The sequence below is a fragment of the Aspergillus affinis genome (genome assembly GCF_023601865.1).
Source record: "Aspergillus affinis strain CMG 70 chromosome Unknown NODE_85_length_165111_cov_88_837549, whole genome shotgun sequence".
Lineage (NCBI taxonomy): Eukaryota > Fungi > Ascomycota > Eurotiomycetes > Eurotiales > Aspergillaceae > Aspergillus > Aspergillus affinis.
The window spans coordinates 45739-68172 of record NW_026515866.1 but is presented as its reverse complement, the minus strand read 5'-3'; the positions used below and the strand labels follow the sequence as shown (position 1 = coordinate 68172).

The following is a 22434-nucleotide window of genomic DNA, read 5'->3' as shown; positions in this document are numbered from 1 at the left end:
TGTAGAGGGCCAAAAATACGGGCTTGGGGGGCGCGGGGGCGCAAAACGGATGGCGACAGCTTCTTGCAATCGAGGGAGCAAGACCGTTGTGGTCCGGTCAAGGGATACTTGTACAGTGCAGGCTCTTCGATGGCTGTAGGCAGAGCGATTGAATGTCACTGTTGGATGATTAATTGATCATCATCAACCATAAATCATAAATCATCAATCATCAATCATCAATAGCAGACACCCATATAGTACCGACCTAGCCGGCGGGAACCACATGGTAACCGACCCCGGGCTGTGGGCTCAGCACTGCCTGGTCCGCTCCTTGCTTGCTTTTCTTTTTTTTCTTTTTCGATATATCTATTGTTTGATTTCAACCAGAGCGTATTTTATTTTACACCACAAATGCTCGCTCTTTCTCGGCCATCTCGGCCATCGGGGTCCGTTCGACAGCCTCACATTCTGGGATTCCTTCAGCCCACACCGGGCATTAGTGACGCAGCCCTGCACATCTGTGCATCCATTCGGGAAAAGTTCCCTACCAACACATGGTTTCGCCATGCATACGCTGCGAGGCCCTTCGCCAAAGAATTCATAGATTAAGAATAAAATTAAAAGAAAAATTAAAAGTAGAATTGGATGACGGTGGTCAGAACTAAACTAAACTAAATTGAATCGAAAAAAAGAAAAAGAAAAAAGAAAAAAGAAACCGAAATTCCTCCTGGTTAAATAAAAAACCAACATTAATTAAAATAATTAAAATAATGTAATTCCTCGGAACACGGACTAGGACTGTTATCACAACGGTTCACTCACTCGTCCGTCACATCGGAGACCGGGGCTTAGCAGGCATAAGCTACAGGCTCTCTCCAGCTGATCGACCAAGGCTCCGTTTTTTGTTTTAAATACTGACCGATTCCTGGCCCTCGTTTTAGCTTTCGTTTTATGGAACGTGCTGATCATATTGACGGGTACCTAATCTACTTGGATCTAAATCTATATAGTCATCCTTCATCTCTCTTTCTCCCCTCTAGATTCCAACTGCTTTCCTCATTTCTTCAACATACCTGTCCATCCTTCATCCATCTACTCACCATACACCTTGCCATACACCTTGCCTAGGTTCATACATTGATATCCTTGTCCTATCACCCTACTACCGTCACCTCGGTTTCACTTCAAGATGAACCGCTCCGCTAGTTATTCGTACCACCAATCTCCTAGCTCGAGAAGCTCGTCGAGTCATGGCACGAGTAGTGCTTTCAGTCCCAATGCCAACCCTAACGAGGATTGGACCAAGATCTCGGATCTTGCTGAACGACGCCGCATCCAGAATCGCATTGCTCAGCGGAACTACCGTAAGTGGCACCTCTCAAGGACCGTCTCTAGAATCGTGGATCTGACCATCGGTGGGTGCAACAGGCAAGAAGCTAAAGCGGCGCTTGGAGGATTTGGAGAAGCGGGCTGCCACAGCTTCGGTGTCTCCGGAACGGACCCTCGAGAAACCAGAGCCACCAAAGACGGTGCACTCTACCAAACCTCGCGCAAAGACGCAGCGCACCACCAAGTCGACGGCCGGGGATGCCCATAACCGCCACACCACGGAACGAGCTGCTCCCTATGACAGCTACTCAAGCCAGGAGGAGCGGGGGACCCTGTTCTCCCACCAGTGCACACGCCAGCTTTCCGCATCGCCGCCACCGGTCTTCTCTTACCCCTCGTATTCACACCTGGATCCCTACGGACAGTCGGGATACGGGCAACCGCACCCATACCATTCCATCCCAAACTCCTACCATGATATGTCCATCCACGGAGAATACGGAACACCGGTGCCTTCAATCATTCCGGTTACGATGGCCAATTCTGGGCCGACCAAGAGACACCCCGCCTACGCCGACGAAGATATCATCAGCCCATTCAGCATGAGCTACGCGTCTATGGCCGGGATTGACTTGTGCCCACCTCCTCATCACCACCACCTTGCAGAGCCCAATATCCCGGTACATACCCTTCCCCGTTCGTTGAACCGGACTGTTCGGAGCCTCCAAACCAGCAAGCGCTAATGCCATGCCTTCAGATGCCACCGCTGTCGCAAGTGTACAGTGATGATCGCTCGTCGCCATCTACACCGGCAGAGCCATCGCTCATGGCATGTCCTCTCACACCGGAATCGGGCCCATGCTCACCTCATTCGTTCCCTCCGCTGTTGTGATGAGAGGCACTGGTTCCTGGCGGGGCTCCGTGCTTTGCGCGGTACCTTTTGATTGTTATTTATAATTATGACCGATACGATGATTGGTTATGGGCTTCTGACGGTTAAATGGCCTATGTTTTATTCTCTTCTACATTTTCATTTGTTTCCTCTATGTTTGAACTACTTTCCCCTCCTTGTTTATTATTATTTTGTCATTGTGTTTGTTTCAACAGTTATTGGGCAAAGGAGCAGCGGGCAAAACACGGCTAGCTGGGGTTATGGATGGGTATTTTTGGCGAGACCGATAGAAGCATTATTCCTACGGGCGTTTTGGCAGCGCTGGACCGAGGGTGTCTAGTTTTTTTTTTTTTTTTTTTTTTCATGTTTTATTTATTTATTCTTTATCTTTTTAGTTATTTGTTTAGATTTATCACAGCGTTACAAGAGTCGAATCCATCAACCAAATCAATCAATAAGAAGCCTCCTCCGACTGCCCATTTAGTAGATTATCGCGACGCATCGACAATTGGCTGGCCCCCAACCGGGGTGGAACCTCGGGGGCCTGAAGTGAACGACGCTAGACAGGGAGCTTTGCAGTCGAGAATCGACGAGATGGCTCGTGTATCGTCGTGCGCGTCGAGAGTCCCACCGAGCTAACGAAGTGACTTCTTAGCGATGCCAGTCGCTTTCTCAAGTCTTAACTTACGGAGTAGTATTGTGTACGTACGGAGTTAGAGGAAGAGGACGAGGACGAGGAAGAAGAAGAAGCAGCAGTAACTAGCAGCAAAAGGCCTACCACTGCTCCGTACTCCGCACCCGCGGATGGAAAATGGACCCCAATCGCCATCGGGGCGGATGATGCGAAGGATCTCCAACCTGGTCGACACCTGCACGTGTTTTGTTGCTGGTCTCCGGAGTGAACTTGCCGGAGATCTTTTTTTCTTTTCATGTCTTTCTTCTTCCTATTCTTGATAATAAGACAAGGGATCAAAGGATGGTCGGGACGATCCGCCGTTGCCAGTCGATGCTTCCGGTGAAACCTTCCTTCTCATTCGTGGACTTTCTTCCTCGTTGCCTCTTGCTCCCTCATTACCTCTTGTCAACTCCCATGTTGTTATGATCATTAATCAACAATGATCGATCTTCGAGTCTGTATTCGCCATCGCCAGTACCGTCCCCGTCACCACCGTTTCCTGCAGTGGGGCTCTGCGCCGAGGGAGACCTCGAACGAACCTCCGGCCGTCCAGAGTCCAGGATATTTCTAGATTAGAGACCGCACGAGTTAGTCCGTACGAGCTGCGCCTCCACCGAGCTGGCATGACGTGGTACCGTGCATGATCATTCGACGACCATCTGCAGGCCCTGGCCCGGGAGCCGCCTTTAGCCTGTCGACTATTGACCCTGTGTGACCCGGACGAGGTTCACTTGCTGCAAATCCTGTCCCTAAAGAATAAGTAGAGTCCTACTCCGTACGGAGCACCCAGGCCGGTACTTTGGAGAGAGGCGATGCGAGGAGGTTTCAAAGCCTTCTTGCCCGTCTCAGTATAGACCGTCTTTCAACTGTCTTACTTGACCTTATCTCTGTTAATTGATTTCGTCCCACCCCACTTCCTGAGTCATTCGGGATTAAATGGTGTTTACGGCGTAAGGCCGAGTTCAGCCTCCCGGGATGGATTGCAACTGCCTGGTTTGCTCTCCTCCTCCTCGCTCTCATTAATCTAATCAATTACCTTTTTTCCCTTTTTTTCTTTTTATCTTTGGGAGAGGGATATCCTCGGGGGCGTATCGCTTCCAGGGTTGGGTTGGGTAACACTAACAGCTAACAAACCAGCGTTTTCCCTTTTTGTCTAGACTCTTGAGTCCGGACATTCATCACATCCATGGGTCTGTTCCCTTCGAGCCCCAGAGATTGGGTCCTTACTCCTTAGCGGGGGGACCAATGTCCGTCGCGCTGGCGGTCATCCCGGCCTAGGAAGCCGAGCCAGATCAACAACGAGCGGGCCAATGACGGGCGGAGGTCGGAAAACTGAATGCTGACAATCGGCAGCGTGTGGAGGGGAGGGGAACGGCTAGTTGGGGGGTTTTGGTTGGCCCCTGGGTCCAACTGTTCAACATTCCATTTGCACCCCATCGTCGAGGGGCGTGCCGTTTGCTGGCACTAGCTGGGCGCCTAAAACATCACCAGTCCATGTGGCGACTCATTGCGACGGTAATTAATCTAGTCGCTAGTCTCTCCCTCTAGTCACCCTCCGGCCTCCAATGTTGCACTCTCCCCAGACACAAGGATATGGTCGGACCCGGAGGTATCGCTCAACAAACCAAAGGGCCGCCATTCATTTCGATAGCCTTGGTGATACCAGCCGGATTGACCAGAAGCTCGTATCCGCCGGGCGTCGATTTCCTGTGCAGTAGTCTGGCATCTCGGCGCTGGGCTTGGATTCGTGAAGTAAGGTTGCACACACACGCGGCTCAATCAAGCCAGTGATTGCGTCCAATACCGGCGAAATCCGAGAGACACAAGTATTTGACGGGGTTGCATTCTAATCCCGCTGCAAAGTTGATGGCGATATGCTTGAGGGTTCTATCGCCGTTTGAAGGGGAAAATGTCGCAATATCGAAGGATACGAAGGCACCCCTGCAAGGCATGACAGAAAAGAATGGCAGAAATGAATTAATCAATCTTGCATCCCGACGGCCCATTGACGTGAGTCTATCGTCCGGTCTTGGCCCCCTTGGCTGTTTTCCTTTGTCTTGCCTTGCTTTTCCTCCGTACTCCGTATTTTTTATCTTGATCTTGATTTTTGTTTTCCTTAATTTCCCACTTCCGTGATACAAATCTTTTTTTTAATCGACTAAAATTAAAGGGCAGGATGTGTCCGTGAGTTCTGAAGATTACGGTCCATCCCTTCACCACGTGCGAGGGTCATTAGTGCTGATACCCTTTCCTAAAGCCCAGCTGTTAGTGCGCCTCTAGTCCCTGGGACTTGCTATGGCCTGTTTCAGCAACCGAAGGATGGCATGGTTGAGTGATTGTCACCGTCACTCACCTGCTCGTCCTTTTGACTCCATTGGGCCCCGTGGCGTCCCAGGCCAGACCCCACGGATAAATTCAACCATTCCAATATATCCGTGGGCGCAAGTCTAGATTGGGGAAATTAACATCTCACCCTGTACAGCTCACCAATGAACGGCGACAGGCTTTCACACCCGTTGATTGACCGCTAGCACCAGCCTCTCAGAAGCTTCGCGCAATACCTCGCCATTCGTGGGTTAATAACCTGAATTCGATAGTTACCGTCTAAGGTGTCCATGACGGCGGTAGTCTGGGGGTCGTGATGGAGGCCTACCTCCTAATTGATAACATTGACTGCTCCTGGCTCGAAAATAGCCACGGAATTGCTGTCGATGTGCTGGAAGAGTAACACCAACATCGAGCGAACTACGGGCGTTGCTACGTAATGGCCCTACAGCGCGAGGCCAATGTGTCATGTGTGTTTCTCATTCGTTCATTTTTTTTACGAGAAGAGATTCGCGAAGGGCCATTCTCACTTTACCCATGCTAGTTCCACAGCCTATGCAGATCCAATTCTCTTCTTTTCTCTTTTGGCCCGATGAAATGTACGAAGAGAAACTATCTCGTCCAATCGGGCTTGGTTTTAGGCGCAGGCCTGTTCTGGTTAGTGGAAGCAATCAAACTGCAGGACACTCTCAGAACTGGCAGGTTGAATAGAGTCAATTTCAGACAAAGTTACTAGTCGGGGGCAGCCTGTCTTGATATCTTCACGTAGGATCAAGGTAGATTGTATCCACTAGTCACGCCGGACACTCTCATCTCGGATTATTTCCAAAGATGCCGTCGATCGAAACTTGAGATCTGAACAATCAACACTACAGGCACTTTAGTATCTGAATAAGTTCAATTCCATGAATTCCTCTTTACTGTACTCAAACTTGAATCTGTACGCCAGGAAGACGAAAAAGCTCGACTCAACGACGCCTCGATGCAGCTTTTTTTTAAAAAAATAAAAAAAAAAAAAAAGAGAAAGAAAAAACAGATAAATGTAAAAAGATATTTCAAGTCGATCGTAGTGGACAAGGAGACATGCGTTATGAAAGGATGAAACTAGACGTAGAACTGGGGGGACGAGGAAACGAGACGATGAATAAGATGAACGGATTCAACAGGAAGAAACAGACGGGACAAGAGATGAAGGACGAGAGAGAGGAGGAGATCAAAAAAAGAGAAAAACAAAAAAGGAAATGCTGTTTGCTTCTTCATCTCCCGATCAACATCACATCACATTGCTTTCTCTTCATTTCGACTTAACGAGATCATTAAAATAAGGACCAGGAACAAAACATGTCATCACCTCGTTTATGCGGCATCCGCTCCATTAATACTCATCTGATCAGGGTTGTATCGCCGTCGTCGCATCGGCGCCTTCTTCCTCTTTGCAATCGCCGCGTTCTGTGCACTTCCGCCAGCGGCGCCCATCTCGGTATCGCCCTCGTTGTCGGCCGATCCGTGGAACGACTCGAAGCGAGTCAGCTCGTCAAGCTCGGTGATGTCGGTCGGTTTCATTCGCAGCCATTTCATGCGGGGTCCCGACCGAGACCGTTCGGACACGCGGAACCCGTAGATTCGGGACTCGTAGACCTTGCCCTTGCCGAGGCCCGGGCTGAAGTTCACCGTCCGCACGCCGTTGATCTCCACGGGCTGGTGGGGAGGAGGCACGTCAGGCGACACCTGGTTGTTCATAGTCGTCAAGGAGGATCGGGTGGGCGATATGGACAGGGGGTTGTCGAAGTGAGTTCTAATGTCCAGGTCAGGAAACGTCATGAAGAACAGGCATCCGAACGTGGTTCCGAAGAAGGCCCCGTCCACGGAGTGGAATCGACTGTTGGGCGGCGTGTACAGGTCCTGGCAGCTGGGGCAGAAGAGCTTCACGGTCTCCTGGCCGGGAGTATCGGAGCGACCCACGGGCAGAACTTTGCAGCCGCTGCAGTTCACGCGAGGACAGACGCCAAAGTGTTGCATCTCATACTTCTCGAGCATCTGCTGGATTCCGGGGCGCGAGGTGATGTATCGCTGGTGGATCAGTCCGTAAAGCAACTCGGCTGAGCTCTCGATCACGCTCAGATCACTGGCCACGCGCGCATGCCGACGATCGTTGGCCCTTCGGTAGCCAGGGGGCTTCTCGTCGCCCAGGATTTCGTCGTCGTCGTCCTCTTCCTCCTCTTCTTCCTCCTCGTCTTCATCCTCCTCCGGTTCCACGTCGAGTATCATTTCGAGTGCCTCCTTATACATGGGCACCTGCGATTGCAGGCCTGTCAGGTTGAAATCATCCTCGATGAAATCCTCCGACACCTCCGCGAAAAATTCATGGCCCATCAGGGAGCAGAACGAGGAGATCCACGACTCCGGGGCGCCTTCCGACGACGACATGTCGAACGAGTCGGATGCGGATGACGAGGGCGTTGATTCAGACAGTTGACTCAGATCCAGCCTGTCTAGGCCGTCGGCCAACGCCGAACCTGTCTCTCTCGACACGTTGCCGAGATGGTGATGAAAACCGTTTCGATATGCTCTCGGAAAGAGACTGCGCTGGTTGCAGACCTGTACCGATTTTCACGGGCAGTCCGGTATATCAGCCCTTTGAAGCTGCAGAGAGGGACAGAGTTGGTGGACACTTGTCGTAAGGTGCACGACCGTCGGGATTTGTCGGGAACTGGGGATGAAAAGCGATTGCGTCTATCCGGAAGCCTGAGGGGTCATGACAAGGTGCGGGCCGGCGGGTTATTGTGCGATGATGAGAATGACGGAATAGCAATGGCTGTACACCGGTGGCTGTCTTCAACGCGGCATCGAAGATACCGGGCAGCACGGACTTCAAGTGGCGAGGAAATTGCAGTTGGCAGTATTTTGACAGAACTGGGAAAGGTGGTGGTGCAGTGATCGATCGACGGAGTCGAGGGGTCTCCGATATTAGGTTTCGTGGGGCGGTGGGAAAAAAGTGGCTGGTGTAGAGATGGGACGAATGGCGTCGCGCAGCAGGTGTTAAGGCGCCGTCCGATGCCGATTGATCGGGGCAAGAAGGGCGAAAGGAGTGGATTCACAAGCGGTCGGTCACTAGTCGAGACAGAATGAGACTGACAGTTGGAAATGAGGAAGAAAGTCGAGTGAGGTTGCCGCCCCGTCACGTGCCCCGCCGGGGGAGGAGGCCTGGGTCTTCAGGCCTGCCCCTTCTAGGCCTGGGGCATCCAATCTACACAGATCTACACAAGAAGAACACAGGCGGAGGGGGGGGTCCGGTGCAGCAAATACTGGCCAGTTCAGTAGGTATATAAGACATGTATATACAGACAACAAAGAACCAAACGCCCTTCAGAAGAGATCTCGGATGACCCGAGAAAACTCGCCTTCATCCCCCAAAACGCCAGACAGCCCTTCGCCCGTGTTTTGAATCTCTCCGTCGTGTCCAACAAATCCATTTATACCGTCGTTGGTGGCGTTGGACGCCATGAAATTGCCGAATCCCCCAACGGCCTCGAATAGATTGGTGAGCTCCTGGCTCATCTGCAACCCGTTCAAGGGACTATTCCCTAACTCCATCGCATTCACGGGCCCGTACATTGAGATATCCACAATTGGGTGACCGGCTAAGCCGGCCATAGCGACCGCTGCCGTCGAATGCGGATCGTTCGAGTCAGACCCGAATGGACGCACCAGCATACCTAGTCGCTCGCCGATTTTGCGGAGGCCTTTGATGGTCTTCCACAATCGTTTCGACACGTACGACTTTGTACTGAAGCCATTGACCAGGTCCAGCGCCATGTAGAACTCATCTCGCACTTGCCGGTTGAATTCTGTTGGTGCATGGCACACGGCTAGGAAAAGAACAGCCAGCGCGGCGACAAGGAAGTAGTTGAAGGTGATCTGTTGAGTGCGGTAGATGTCAGAGGTCTGGTTCAGCCGCGTCAGTACACGGACCGTGTCCTTGGCGACATCGACCACCGTTTGGGCATGTCCTTTGTCCTCGGCGATACTGGCCGCTGAGTGAAGGACCGGACGGTAGATGAGGATGCGAAGCTGGTTCATGCGTAGGTACACAAGCACCCGCAACCGCCGGAGACCCCGACTAGCTGACTCATGCTTGGGAGACTCCACGGGATAGAATTTGAGGCTGTCTGGCACTTGCTTATACCACTGAAGAATTTGATAGTCCAGATAACCAATCTCGTCCCGTCGCACGTCCGTCGTTCCCTCCGAGCCCAGTCCGGAGTACCAGATCTTAGAACTAATGCGGTTATACGAAATCATACATCTCAAGTAGGGCATGGATGCATCCTAGTCCAGTCAGCACAGTTACTTTCATTGTGGTATCTTATTCCAAAACTTACCGGCTCAGGTAGGTTGGGGTCGATGTCCTCATCCTGAATGACGAATGGCAATCCAGTTCCGAAGCTCCAGCGCCTGTCCAGGGTGTAGATAGCCCAGAAGATTCGGATGATTTCCGGCCACTGGTCCTCATCCGGAAAGGATTTAGCCAGCGCGTCTCGTCGGTGTAGGCCTATCTCGAGACACATGCGCGCTGCAAGGCCGATGATGCGGTAGGCCATGGCGTCATCGTCGATGTGGAAATGATACGTTGCCTAGCCGTCGCAGTCAGAGCCTATTCACCCCCAAATTATGAGATACATACCGCCATTCCTAAAAGTTGGATTGATTTGATGTTCAGCGGCTCCCAAAGTCTAGATTCGATGACGGGCTTCACGCTCAGGTACAGACGCTGACCGAGGTCGCTCTGCCCACCGCCCTCGACAATCAGCGTGGTCGCAATGATCATTTTCAAGATACTTGTATTATCATCCTGAAGACCGTCCGACCCAGGGAGTCCCCGCTGGGCAAATCCAGTGCGGGTTGCGGCCTCCATAAATGTGTAAAGCAGGTTAACCTGACGGGTAATCTTGTCGATCTCTACGAGCGGATACATGATGCCAATTTCTTCTTCATAGATCCGACAGAGACGCAGAGCATCCTCTCGATTGATGGCCCATATGGGATCTTTGGTTGGGTGTATAGAGGGGACCAATGGAGTGACACGAGGAGGCGATCCGGTGGGCGTAGCATGCGCGGCGGTAAGGTCATCCGTGATGACCTCTTCTGCGGGGGCGATGCCCATATTCTGCAGACTAGACCTTGCCACGTCAAAGTTGAAGGCAGAGCTCGTAGGACCTTGGAATCGGGGATGTCTTATGCGTGGTTTAGCCAGCCCAACTTGCATCGGGGTGAAAACCGATTGCGAGCCATCTCGGGAAAAGTTCTCGAGTCCTGGGGAGCCGAGGGAAGACCGTTGGGAGCGGAGATCGTTGAGGTTAGTGAAGAGGCTGTTGACCTGGTCTTGGAGAGCGGTGATTTGGTCTTTCATCGACCGGAATTCCCTGTTGGTAGTGATATGTGTGTTAGCTTTCGGGTCCGGACGCCGAGAGAGCAGATAATGGAAAGGAAACGCACTCGGAATCCTTGAAATTGTTGTTGCAACAATTCGGCGCATATCGGCCTAAGCTCGTATGTTAATGGCCATTTTTGTATAAGCGAGGATGCATTCTCGGATGGAGAAAGCATCGCCAAAGGGAGGTTGCGCACATTCAAGATTGAGATGCCCACAGCGCTGGCAGGGCACTTGGCCATTACACTTGATTTTGCGACGCTTGCATTCATTACTAAAAGAATCACCATTAGTGGTCAGCGCCAAACTGCTCTGGATATCCCACGCTCGGGGAATCTAGATCCGGGGTCATACCAGGCGATGGAGATGTAGCGATTCCGCTTGGAGCGCGTGTGGGTTCCGTTGGCTTGTTCCGCTTTCCGTTTGGCACTGTCGCCAGCCTCGGAGGGATTGGACTCGCCTGATAGCGGCCGGGACGGCGTGACGTCCACCTGAGGGGACTCTGAGGACATCGCGACGGATTCTTGGGGAGGAGAGAAGCGGAGATGGAGCTGAAGGTGGCAGCGACAGGCGCGGAGGGATTCCTTTCCCTTTCCCGTCCGTCCAGCGCCGCGCGGGGTTTTCCGTTTTCCCCATACTTGGCGGGTCGATTGACGTCTTTTACTTTATCGTTCCAACCTTTCTCCTAGGTCCCTCATCCCACTCTGAAAAGAATCCTAATCAAGGTCTAGGCCATCCAGACAATGCGCGAGTATCTTGGAGGCTCGTTCTTGCGGTGGAGACCGGATTGACAGCACAATCCCACCACCCCGATCGATTGTCTGAACGGGTCGCTTGTGAAGTCATGTCCCAGCTCTTCTGACAACCTCCCAAAGGGTTTCCTTCAATCGGTTCACCTCCGTACGGACCATCAAAGCAGTGAGTTGCTTCATCCTTCGGCGCCCGGAGCGGGAGATTTCCCGACTCCCGACCGTTGCCGAGTTGCGCCCGGATTTCTTCATTCCTTCGCGAGAACCAGAGACAGCAACACCAGCCAACGCCTTAGTTGGGATGCTTCACATTAACTCAAGAGTTCGGACTCAATTATCATGCCTAGCCGCACGATCATCCCCCTCCGGACGAAATTGGGTCACCACCCAACATAATCCCCCCGTGTCGGGTTTCCGCCCTCTCGACATTCTCGACGACGTCAACGTGAACAGATTCCGCGAAAGATGCTTTGCACCCGAACTTCCCATCGTCCTGCCCCGCGGACATTTCGATAACCTTCCGGCCGTAACACGTTGGTTCCAATCGTCCTCGTCCCCGCCATCAGCGTCGCAACTCAACACGGAGTACTTGAAACAACACGGGGGTGATGCTTTTGTCCCGCTGGAACTCACCCAATATGCTCAGCAGGGGCAGCCAGGAAGCGGAGAGGTAGAATTCCGGAAATTCCACGCCCCTCTGAGTCTCTTCCTGGAGTGGATGCGTGCGGCGGAGACCCAATCGCCGACTACACGTCTCTATATGGCGCAATGCCAACTGCTCGATCTGCCGCAGACCCTGCGGGATGACTTTCCGGTACCCTCTCTCGTGTCACAAGCAGGCCGTGGCGACATCTACGACACAAACGTGTGGATCGGATATCCACCCACGTATACACCCCTTCACCGCGACCCGAATCCGAACCTCTTCGTGCAGCTTGCCGCGCAGAAAGTTGTGCGATTGATTGCCCCTGATAAAGGTCAGGCCGTGTTTGCGTCGGTGCGACGGGAGCTGGGAAGAAGCAGTGACCATGGCGCGGCAGCGTTCCGGGGAGAGGAAATGATGCAGGGCCAGGAAAGGACCTTGCTCGAGGCGGCAGTTTGGGGTGATGGTGTGACCACCTCTAGTCCGTCATCGAGCGGGGGGGGCGAAGGGTTTGAGGCGCGCCTGTCAGCCGGTGATGGGTTATTTATTCCCAAAGGCTGGTGGCATAGCATCAAGGGTGTTGGGGAGGGAGTCACAGCATCGGTAAGTCTGTGAGACACTAATTGATGGGCTCTTCTGATGGACGCTATAGGTCAATTGGTGGTTTCGATAACCAGTCCTCGAAGTCGGCAACTGGCGGCAGGATTGTTCGGTGGCTTTCTCACTGCATCGGCTGGTGAGTTTGTAGCGCCCAAGTAGAGCTCGCTCGGGTCGTGAGCTTCTGGGCTGAATGATTGATGATCAAGAGTATTCCTTTCAAACCTGACTTTTATTCTCTATCTCCATCCACTTTACTATGCATATATTGCTGGCAGTTACTGGATATATCCCCTTGAATGATGCGGATAAATATGATGTGTACTTATTTAATTTAGAATAGTCCAGGGAAATTGAACCCACAGAGTACGAGCCTTGAGGACAAATAATTGCAGACACTGCTATTAATATTAGAAATTCAATCATAACATGAAATCACTCCAAACTATCAATAGATCAATCGTAGTTGCGACCAAATAAACCAAACTCAATCCAGCGCTAAACGACGATCGTTCTAGACCACCTGAAGAGAACAAAAAAAAGACACCATTTCCCCCAGCATTCAAATACGTCAGTCAGTGAACCGAGAACCTACGACCCCCTTCCAGCACCATCCACCACCAATTAACCCCCCTTCAACATAAAAGAGACTCATCAGGAATCAAGACATGTACATGTCCTTCTCTCGCGCAACGTTGTTCCACCTCATCCTCAATCCGCTGCTGGTCCCGTCCCGCGCATCCACCGCCCTCGCGCACATCCCATCGTCATCATCCTCCTCCCTCCACTCCATCCATACTCAATCGCCCGCCCGACTCGGAGCTTTCTCGATCTTTCATCCTCAGTGTCCCTCTGATCCTGCTGTCTACCGATCCCAACAAACCAAGTCCTACGCCACCATGTCGACCGATTCGTCCAAAATCCAAGAACAACAACAAGAGGAGGAACGGCACACCGAGAACAAGGACCAAACGCATCGACCGCTCGCGCTCCCCGACGCAAGCAGCGCCGACTCCCACACCCCGAAGCTCGACGTGAGCGGCAACGGCGATTCCACCGTGACGTTGGACCACCTGGGACCGATGGTGGTCAACCAGGACGGCTCGCTATCGCGGATCACGAACTGGGCGCAGATGACGGACATCGAGAAGAAGAATACTTTGCGGGTGCTGGGGAAGCGGAATAAGCTGAGATTGGACGCTGTGAAGGCTGCCGGAGAGGGTCAACAGGGACAAGAGTAATTGCGATACCTGTGGCGATTGCGTTCTGTGACTGCTGTATATACTAGAGTTTGGGTAGTGGGGATTTGCATTGTGTATGTAGAGTATTTGATTTCGTTTGAATTTTTATCTTGTTGGTTGTTAACCACGCTAATGAACTTGGTCTCGGCGTTTATTTACTCTATGCATACGAGCCTATCATCATCTTGTTCTGCATTTTTTACACGTTCAGGTCGTCAGAGCCATATCAGAATCATAGACAGGCAATTCCTCCGATCTCTAACATATCCAAGATACCCGTTTCCGTACCCAGGTGCATGGAGTTGTGTGCTACTGGAAGATCCAATCGGCGAACCTTGAAAACACATTGCTGCACGACATTTAGCTTTGAAACCCAACAGATAGATATATAGGAACGGGTCTGTCCATCTTACCTAGAGGGTTCCGGGATGAAATTGTCCGTATACGACTGGATCTCGTCAAGTCCCGTCACCAGATCAATGGTTTCAAGTTTTTTGATATCGGTGCGATGCCAGAACTTCCAGCAAAAGTAAAGGATCGGAAACACTCCGATCATGGTGTAGGAGAAGAAGAATGTGGGCACGTCCCAGTTGCCGGGCAAGAACACCTCGTAGCCACCTACAAACGCCATGACGCTGGTGCAGACAAGCGCGATGTAGGCAACGTAGGGCTGGCCTAGGCTCTGATAAGGAAGGGTATGGCGAGGAATGCCCTGTGCTATGAGCGCCTTTCTGAAACGGGTGTATGTAAAGGTTATGACTGAAAAGTTGATCAATTGCGAAGCAGTCATCTACATGCCAGGATTAGAAATCACCCCGGTATCAGCCGTCAGCGGACGGGGAAGCACGTACCAAGCTCACAAACCACTGCAGGACAACGGCCGCACTGTTAGACACCTGAAGGAAAGAGAGAAGCGCGATAAGAAGCACGATTCCCACGCAGTAGATGGGAACGCCGGTCCTGGTGCACCGGGTAAGGACCCGCGGAGCCTTTCCATCCAGCGCAAGCCCGTACAAACTTCTACTGGCGCAGTAGACATAGCTATTGCCAGCACTGAAGGCGGCCAAGAGAACCATGCCGTTGACGATGTGCGGAAGAATGGGAATGTTGAGTCGGTCCATAGCAATCACGTAGGGCGAAGCGGCGGCGCCAGGTAAATCGTTTTTGAACGCAGCGGCCATCTTTTCGTCGTTGTACGGGACCAAGATTCCGACGCAAAGGGCTCCCAGGACGAAGAAGGACGTCAGTCGGTAAAAGATACCGTTGAAGGCACTCGGCAGCACCTTGCGAGGGTTCACCGTCTCCCCGGCGGCCATGGCCACGTAGTCCGGGCCGGCGATGGTGAAGCTGGCCTGAATCAGACAGGCAAGGAAGCCTAGCCATCGACCAAGATCTCCCGTCTTGTAATACTCTGCAAATGCTCCGGGGTTGTTCCAGTATCGAAAACCGAAGCGGTCGCCCTGAGGGTTGCCCCCGACCATCACGATGAAAGTGAAGAAGATCAAGCCCACGCTGAGCAAGACCTTACTCAGGGAGAGCCAGAACTCTGCTTCCCCGTACCACTGAACCGCAAAGACGTTGAGCAGTCTAAAATATCACGAGTCAGACATGGAGGCACTGCCAGCGTGACCACTGCAGATGGGGAAACGCACACAAAAAGTACAAGAACGATCACGATGATTGCTGCCACCGGCACCGCACCACCCCAATAGTTGATGATCATACTACATGCGGTGATTTCAAAAGGCACCATGATGGCCTCGAAAACGAAAAAGTTCCATCCAGCCGCCATTCCGAACGCTTCATCGACGTAACGACTAGCAAACCGAATGAAGGGCGAGGAAATGGGTAGGTACGTGACCATTTCTGCCAGACCTATTGATCATCCTGGTCTCAGTAAACGCTACACAAGAAAAGGGCAGGGGCAGAATCCGAGAGGAGGGCAGGGAGACTGCATGGCTGCAATGGGATATTCAAAACAATCGAAGTAGGTAGAGCGTTGGAATAACAACGGTTCGTAGGTAAAGGCGCTTTTTGGAATCGTAGAAACCGCGAGGGAACCAAATACAAGGCTGCTTTGGGTATTCTTTCTGGTGGAATTGGAAATTGGGGCTTCGTACAAACGGTTATAGCCAGGATCACCGAGCACCTATAACTCAGAGATGTATAAGATTCCATAGGACCAAAAGAAAAACCACAAGGGCATAAGACAGGGGCTCCCAAGCCCAGTCGCAACGTGACAGGTCTTCGCAAGTTGCATAGGCTCTGGGACCAAGGATCTATTCTCCGCTCTCTTTTACGTCTGATGGGAAGTATTTGTTTCCATTTTTTGTCTTCTGATTTTCTTGTTCATCTCGGAGCATATAGACCCTGCTGTTTCCAATCTTCTGGCCTGGGTACTTACCAATGGCCAAGGACGTTCGCGATATTGCGGTGTCGTGGGAACCGGAAGAATAGCAAGCAGGAGCACGAGAATATGACGCAGATCGATAGAAGGGACGAGGACTGACCATATGACAAATGCCAGAAATAAGCTTCCAGGTCCGCCTTTTCCCAGACTCTTGCCAATCTGGACGTACAACGCCGTGCCAATTGTGCCGCCAATACCGATCAATTGGATATGTCTGGGCTTCAACTTGCGACAGGTGTGGTCGGAGGCCGGTTTAATCGACTCGTCGTCAATTGATGCTTCACGACTATCCCCTACCACATTCTTCTCCGACAGGTTGGTTGAGATTCCGACTCGTTTGGTCAGGTTGTCCGTTGCCAGACCAGACGAACTGGCCGCGGGGGATGACCCCACTCCAGGCGCACGCTCAAGATCGGAGTTGGAATTGACCATCGTGATGATCACTTAAGGAGAAGAGGATACCAAATGAGATGAGAATATTGTTTAAGAAAATAAAGAAATACTTCATTAAAACGATGGGGTCACAAACATGGGGAAGAGGGAGAGAAAAGACGATGGAGGGGTAAAGAAGCGAGGTAGCACTTAAAAGGGAAGGCAGGATCAAGAAGAAGATAAACGGGGGAAGAAGGGGGGCGAAGAAAAGAAAAAACAAGAAATGTGTAGACAGACTAGTAACTTGCTAGGCGAGATGTCATTAACTCTAACCAACGTAGTATTAGGCTGGACATGAGGAAATCGGAAGAGATGGAGGGAGCGACAAAAAAAAAAAAAAAAACAAAAAAAAAAAAAAAGGCCGAGAGATTAGAATGCATGCACGCCGCACTAATGCAGAGGGCAAATCAGAAGAGACAACGGCCCTTCTGCCTTCTATGGGAAACCCACCGTGGCAGAAGACATGCTGGGATTCACCAGTCCGGGGGAGTGGGGCCCTACGATTGCCTCCAGGATTGTAGTACACGACTTGCAGTCACTCTTGCATTTTTCAAGCACTAGAAGAGATCACCCGGTCTCCCGACTCTTTTTTTTGTCTCAAGGACGAAGGAGGCACTCTGGTTTTAGCGCTGCCTGGTTGTATCACCCATTTCAGACACTTGTCGCTGGCGTTGGGTCGGTGGTTTCTGTCCAAGAAAATTAGGCGGGAAGAAGGAATCGTTATCGTCGTAATGGAGATAATGGGCAAAGTCCGACTCGGGAGAGCCCGTTCTGAGATGGCCTCGTCCGTCGTCTCGGAGGACTTGACTCGAAGATGGCCCCGCGGATTGCGAAGGACGAGGGGATGACGACGGCTCTGAGGGATTTCTGTCTGACCGATGTAACGACGACATTGGGAGAGAAGGAAGAGGTTTGGTTTCTAGAAAGCCAGTCGGGCAGATGGTAGATGAGATAGTTAATTGAACAATTCAAGGGTTGAATTCAAAATGCAGAGTGACCTGGACGTTGACGTCACGGGTCGTGCACCACGCGAGGTTGCACAGGGGAGCCTGTGGAATGCCTTAGATCATAGATGCCATTTCCGGTAGCATCGAATGGGATTGACCCCGGAAAGGGCTGGATGCCGTCGTACTCTCCCCAGAACGAGTTCATTAATAATGATCCAGTACTCAGTAGGTACCGGACTCCGTAGTCTTCCTGCGACCCACGGTTAAGCCGACCTCCGATCTCCCCCCCGCCTGCCCCGCGTTGTTTTCTGCCGGGAAACCGAGCAGTCGCAATTTGGACAGTCAACCAACATCGCCTTTGCAATTGCCCCCCTGCACAATGTCCGCCCAGGATTCAGGAAAGAAGCGCTTCGAACCCAAGGTGCCGGTTCAGCTCGACCCTCCCAAGTACGACCCGATCTCCGTGGAAGAGTTGTCCAGATGCGATGGTCAGTCTGCGTTGCGTCCTCGGTTTCTTTGCGGGGTTCACCGGCTGACAATCCATCCATTTTCTTCACAGGCACGGATCCCAATCGTCCGACTCTGGTCGCTATCAAGGGAATTGTCTTTGACGTGAGCAAGAATGCGGCCTATAGCCCTAGTGGGAATTATCGGGGTAGGTAGCTTTGTTTTTGCTCCCCTTACCCGCATCGGGCCCTGCCTTTCGCCCCGTGTTCACAAGATAGATATGAGCTGACAAAACACACAGTATTTGCCGGAAAAGATCCTTCTCGGGCCCTGGCCTGTTCGTCCCTCAAGCACGAGAACTGCGTCCCCGACTGGTATGACCTCGAGGATAAGGAGAAGACGGTGCTAGAGGAATGGTTCACATTCTTCAGCAAGAGATATAACATTGTGGGAAAGGTTCAGGACGCTACGAATTACTGAAGTGACGGACGGAAATTTGGACGATGTTTGCTTTACCTTGGAAGAGCGATCCTGCTGCACTTTGGAAGAAGGCTCTATACCCACGACGGATGGAAATCATTACAGATGCATTTGAGGGTTCTTTTTGGATAAACTCGAATCCAACCATATCGGTTACTGATTTAATTACAAGAAAGCATTGTGCGCCATTATATCTCTCCAACTTTTGTCTTCTCATCCACTTGCTAAGCCTTCCCCTTGCGAGTCCTGCGTTGCATCCTCTTCTTGGCGATGATTCGGTTGCGTTTGGCCACCTTATTCTGCTCCTCGGAATCACCGTCTTGACCCTTGTCGTTGCTCTCAGATCGCTTTCTCTTCGTTCCATTTTGGGGTCCTTTGTCGTTCCTCGAATCATCTCTACCCGGCTTGCCCCGTCTGTCCGGTCGGCCTGGCTTTCCGAATCGGCCCGGCTTGCCGTCGCCTTTCTGGTCTTCTTTCTTCGCGTCGCGCGCTTTGGCTTGGGCTTGTAATTCCATGCGGCGCTTGACGACTTGAGCATTTTCGATGGCGAATTCAACGATGAGGCGCTTCTTCTTCTCCTTGTCCTCCTCGGTGGCGGTCTTGGGTGCCTCGACGGCGTGACCGTTAAGCCAGCGTAGTCCCATCAGGGCATGACGGTGAGTGTAATATTCGATGAAGCCGTAGCCTCGACTTCTGCCTGCTCCGCTGTTCTCTTCGACCTTGCTGCCATCCCGACTCTCGAAGACGATCTTAGCCTGTCTCACAACTCCCTGTCCCTTCTGTTTTCTCAATTTCTCCGCTTCTCTCATTTCTTCGGCGGCTCTCTGTTGTTCATCCTTGGAAAGGGGCTGGCGCAGGCCGGCTGTAACGTCCTTGGCAAATCCAACGATAGCCTCTCGAGCGAGCTGTTTCAAATCTTTCGAGGTCACATGACGTGGGAGATTGCGGACGGCAAGTCGCGTCAGACTGAGATGAAGTGTTGGGTTCTTCTTGATAAACGATTGTCGTTGTTTGTAGCTGTCTTCTCGCATCTTGATCTCGGACGGCGAGAGTTTCTTATAGAGTGATGAGTTCTGGGGAACGGTTCCCTCCGAGAGTAGATACAGACGGCGCTTATCGGTATCGCGGACAAGCCGCCGCGACACACCTTCGTCTTCAAGTTGCGTAGCACGCGACTTGCTGACAGCACGCGAGATCTGCAGCACACGGCCCTCGATGGTGTATCTGCCGGTCGGATCGGCGTTTTCATTTTGCAAGACCGAATGCTTGAATCCGGTGGATGCTTTCTTGTTTGCCGTCTTTTCCGCGGCGGCGTGGTCCTGCTGTTTCGGGGCATCGCGCACGCAGGCGGCCGCATCCTCGGGCTTCCAGAAGCATACAAACCCGGTTCCCCGGGGGCGCTCAGTCTCCTGGTCGACGACGATGCGTGCATATCGAAGGTTGCCAAACTGAGTGAAGTGGTCGTAAAGCGACTCGTCCGTACATGTAAACGGCAGGTTGCGAATAAAGATGGTAGAGGCGTTACGCTCGTCTTCCTTCTCTTCTTCGTCTTCCTCCACGTTCTCATCATTCATATCGACATCGTCTAGATCAAGGTCCTCGTCGTCCTCGTCGTCCTCATCATCCTCGTCTTCCTCGTCAGACTTTGCCGCCTTGGCATCATCTTCCATATCGACATCGCTGGACTTCCCGTCGGCATTGTCTCCCTGTTCCTGGTTCTCTTTCTGGAGATCCTCCCATACGTCTTTTTTCACGGACCAATCAACCGCCAATGTTCTCCCGTCGACTTCTTTGCCGTTCACGGCCTCCAGGGCCTTCTCGGCGTTCTTTTTTCCTCGCAGAACAATGAAACCGAATCCAGCGAGTCCCTTGCCCTTCTTCGGGAGGATGGCTTGTTTGACCTTGCCGAAGCTTCTGAAAAGGACCGCCAGGTCATCGGGTTCTTTAATACTCCACGGCAGGTTTCGGACGATCAACTTCGGCGGCAGAGAGGAGTCCTCCCTCTGCTTCTTCAGCTCGACGGCAGCGGCAGACGGGACACTCTTTCCCAATTTCTCGTCGATTGTTCGGTGGCGTGGTTGGGCGTAGTCGACTCGAATTTTCTTCCCGTCGAAAGTGGACTGGTTGAGCTCCTCCAAAGCGGCTTTCGCATCGTCAACATCGGCAAAAGTCACGAATCCGTAACCCTTGGACTGCTTTGTCTCCGAGTCAGTGACAACAGTGGCATGCTTGATCACGTAGGATTGCGAGAAATGTTCCGCCAACTTCACGGTCGTCGCTGAGGCGGGAAGTGATCGAACGAACAAAGTTCTCTTGGGTTGATTGGAGGTCGCATCCCCCTTGGTTGCATCATCTTTCGCGATCTCCATAGCGGTATCAGCCACCTCGGGGCTGGAGGTGTCTTTGGTGTCAGAAGAATTTCCCATGTTGACCTGATTGCTTCCAGCCAACACTGCGACAGAATGTAACTTTTTTTTTTTCCTTTCGGCAGCAGCAAAATCAGCGGCAGAAAAATTGCCGCCGATGTTTTGGGGAGGGAAAAGTGGGTCTGGGCGGTGAGTCCGCAGGCTGCGTGGGACTACATCATCTCAAGCTTGTTTTCCCTGTGCAAGGATAGTACTGATAGGCAACGGGTCTTTGCTGGAACCATGGCCGATGAAAATGAGACTGATTCAAACACCAGTCGTCCGTCCTCGACGGCGCGCCCTGTCCCTTCACGACCGTCGCAACCAAAGGTCCAGCAACCAACGCCGCAAGTGCTTGCCAACAGGAGCGGACCTTCCGCAATTCTAGTCTCGACCAGACAGAAAGGCAACCCCATCCTGAATCATGTCAAACTGATGCCGTGGGAATATGCCGATATCCCAGCTGATTATGTACTGGGGAACACTACCTGCGCATTATTTCTGTCACTTAAGTACCACCGACTACATCCCGAATACATCTACTCTCGGATCCGGCAGATGGCAGGGAAATATCTCCTTCGAATCCTGCTGATTATGGTCGACATCCCCAACCACGAAGACAGCTTGAAGGAATTGTCAAAGACGTCGATCATCAACAACCTCACGTTGGTCTTGTGCTGGTCAGCCCCCGAAGCTGCTCACTATCTAGAGTTGTACAAATCCTCGGAAAACTCTCAACCAACGGCTATCCGCACACAGCAGGCGCAGTCATACAAGGAGTCTTTGGTCGAGTTTGTCACCACACCCAGAACCGTGAACAAGTCCGACGCTGCCAGCCTGATTTCGAATTTCGGAAGCCTGCAAAACGCGATCAATGCGCAGCCGGAGCAGATCGGTTCAGTACCTGGCTGGGGTGAGAAGAAAGTCCGCCAGTGGTGCAATGCCGTCCGGGAGGATTTCAGAGTTGAAACTGCCAAACGGGCGACGGCTCCTGGGAGGGACGTTTCGCGCCCAGAAACTACACATTTAGATCAAAGCGGTCCGGCCATGACCTCGGAGGGTTCAGAAGAGAATCGTGCGCAAGTGGTGGAGGGCATCGTCGAAAACAACCGGGCTAACGAAACTGACCAGGGAGAAATGAGCGAAGGAATAATGGCGGCACTAACAAAGCTTCGAGAAAATAGTGGTTGATTATGACATTCTCCCTATTCTTAAATTCAACGAGGTAACGCGTCGTTGACCGAGCCCTCCATCGAGGCTCAAAGTAGTACGCGTCTTCCCTTCGTTTGTCTCGATGATACTCTGCAGATTCCTTCGTTGCATAAGGTTCGCAGAATATCTGTTTTTCCAAAGAGCTCTCGCGAGCAAATCGCAGGACAGTCCCTACGACTCGACCTCGTCAGAGAAACCTCAGTGGTATTTTCAAACACAGACATGCACCTTCTCTT

The 22434-nt window shown here is 52.0% G+C and overlaps 10 protein-coding genes across 10 annotated transcripts; 5 read left to right on the top strand and 5 right to left on the bottom strand.

Moving 5' to 3' along the window:
• Window positions 1-1171: 1171 nt before the first annotated feature.
• On the top strand, window positions 1172-2054 carry KD926_010718 (bZIP transcription factor; the record flags this gene model as incomplete). The annotated part of the gene is made up of 2 exons (XM_053103111.1): window positions 1172-1346; window positions 1411-2054. The coding sequence occupies 2 exons, from the start codon at window positions 1172-1174 to the stop codon at window positions 2052-2054; spliced, it is 819 nt and encodes a 272-aa protein (XP_052953487.1).
• Window positions 2055-4109: 2055 nt separating this feature from the next.
• KD926_010717 (uncharacterized protein) lies at window positions 4110-4885 on the bottom strand (the record flags this gene model as incomplete). The annotated part of the gene is made up of 3 exons (XM_053103109.1): window positions 4110-4343; window positions 4505-4617; window positions 4684-4885. The coding sequence occupies 3 exons, from the start codon at window positions 4883-4885 to the stop codon at window positions 4110-4112; spliced, it is 549 nt and encodes a 182-aa protein (XP_052953486.1).
• Window positions 4886-6560: 1675 nt separating this feature from the next.
• Window positions 6561-7631, bottom strand: KD926_010716 (casein kinase II subunit beta; the record flags this gene model as incomplete). The annotated part of the gene is made up of 1 exon (XM_053103108.1): window positions 6561-7631. One exon carries the CDS (start codon window positions 7629-7631, stop codon window positions 6561-6563), a length of 1071 nt encoding a protein of 356 aa, XP_052953485.1.
• Window positions 7632-8570: 939 nt separating this feature from the next.
• Window positions 8571-11147, bottom strand: KD926_010715 (transcription factor domain-containing protein; the record flags this gene model as incomplete). The annotated part of the gene is made up of 6 exons (XM_053103107.1): window positions 8571-9533; window positions 9587-9838; window positions 9889-10627; window positions 10701-10746; window positions 10833-10909; window positions 10990-11147. The coding sequence occupies 6 exons, from the start codon at window positions 11145-11147 to the stop codon at window positions 8571-8573; spliced, it is 2235 nt and encodes a 744-aa protein (XP_052953484.1).
• A 538-nt stretch (window positions 11148-11685) lies between these two features.
• KD926_010714 (putative JmjC domain protein) lies at window positions 11686-12700 on the top strand (the record flags this gene model as incomplete). Its single annotated transcript, XM_053103106.1, has 2 exons — window positions 11686-12630; window positions 12680-12700. The coding sequence occupies 2 exons, from the start codon at window positions 11686-11688 to the stop codon at window positions 12698-12700; spliced, it is 966 nt and encodes a 321-aa protein (XP_052953483.1).
• Window positions 12701-13292: 592 nt separating this feature from the next.
• On the top strand, window positions 13293-13865 carry KD926_010713 (uncharacterized protein; the record flags this gene model as incomplete). The annotated part of the gene is made up of 1 exon (XM_053103105.1): window positions 13293-13865. One exon carries the CDS (start codon window positions 13293-13295, stop codon window positions 13863-13865), a length of 573 nt encoding a protein of 190 aa, XP_052953482.1.
• A 309-nt stretch (window positions 13866-14174) lies between these two features.
• Window positions 14175-16707, bottom strand: KD926_010712 (putative general amino acid permease (Agp2); the record flags this gene model as incomplete). Its single annotated transcript, XM_053103104.1, has 6 exons — window positions 14175-14214; window positions 14279-14655; window positions 14717-15452; window positions 15518-15740; window positions 15990-16014; window positions 16270-16707. 6 exons carry the CDS (start codon window positions 16705-16707, stop codon window positions 14175-14177), a joined length of 1839 nt encoding a protein of 612 aa, XP_052953481.1.
• A 1326-nt stretch (window positions 16708-18033) lies between these two features.
• On the top strand, window positions 18034-18581 carry KD926_010711 (putative progesterone binding protein; the record flags this gene model as incomplete). Its single annotated transcript, XM_053103103.1, has 3 exons — window positions 18034-18142; window positions 18214-18309; window positions 18403-18581. The coding sequence occupies 3 exons, from the start codon at window positions 18034-18036 to the stop codon at window positions 18579-18581; spliced, it is 384 nt and encodes a 127-aa protein (XP_052953480.1).
• Window positions 18582-18805: 224 nt separating this feature from the next.
• KD926_010710 (mRNA-binding ribosome biosynthesis protein NOP4) lies at window positions 18806-21007 on the bottom strand (the record flags this gene model as incomplete). Its single annotated transcript, XM_053103102.1, has 1 exon — window positions 18806-21007. The coding sequence occupies one exon, from the start codon at window positions 21005-21007 to the stop codon at window positions 18806-18808; it is 2202 nt and encodes a 733-aa protein (XP_052953479.1).
• Window positions 21008-21229: 222 nt separating this feature from the next.
• On the top strand, window positions 21230-22177 carry KD926_010709 (DNA repair protein RAD10; the record flags this gene model as incomplete). The annotated part of the gene is made up of 1 exon (XM_053103101.1): window positions 21230-22177. The coding sequence occupies one exon, from the start codon at window positions 21230-21232 to the stop codon at window positions 22175-22177; it is 948 nt and encodes a 315-aa protein (XP_052953478.1).
• Window positions 22178-22434: the final 257 nt, after the last annotated feature.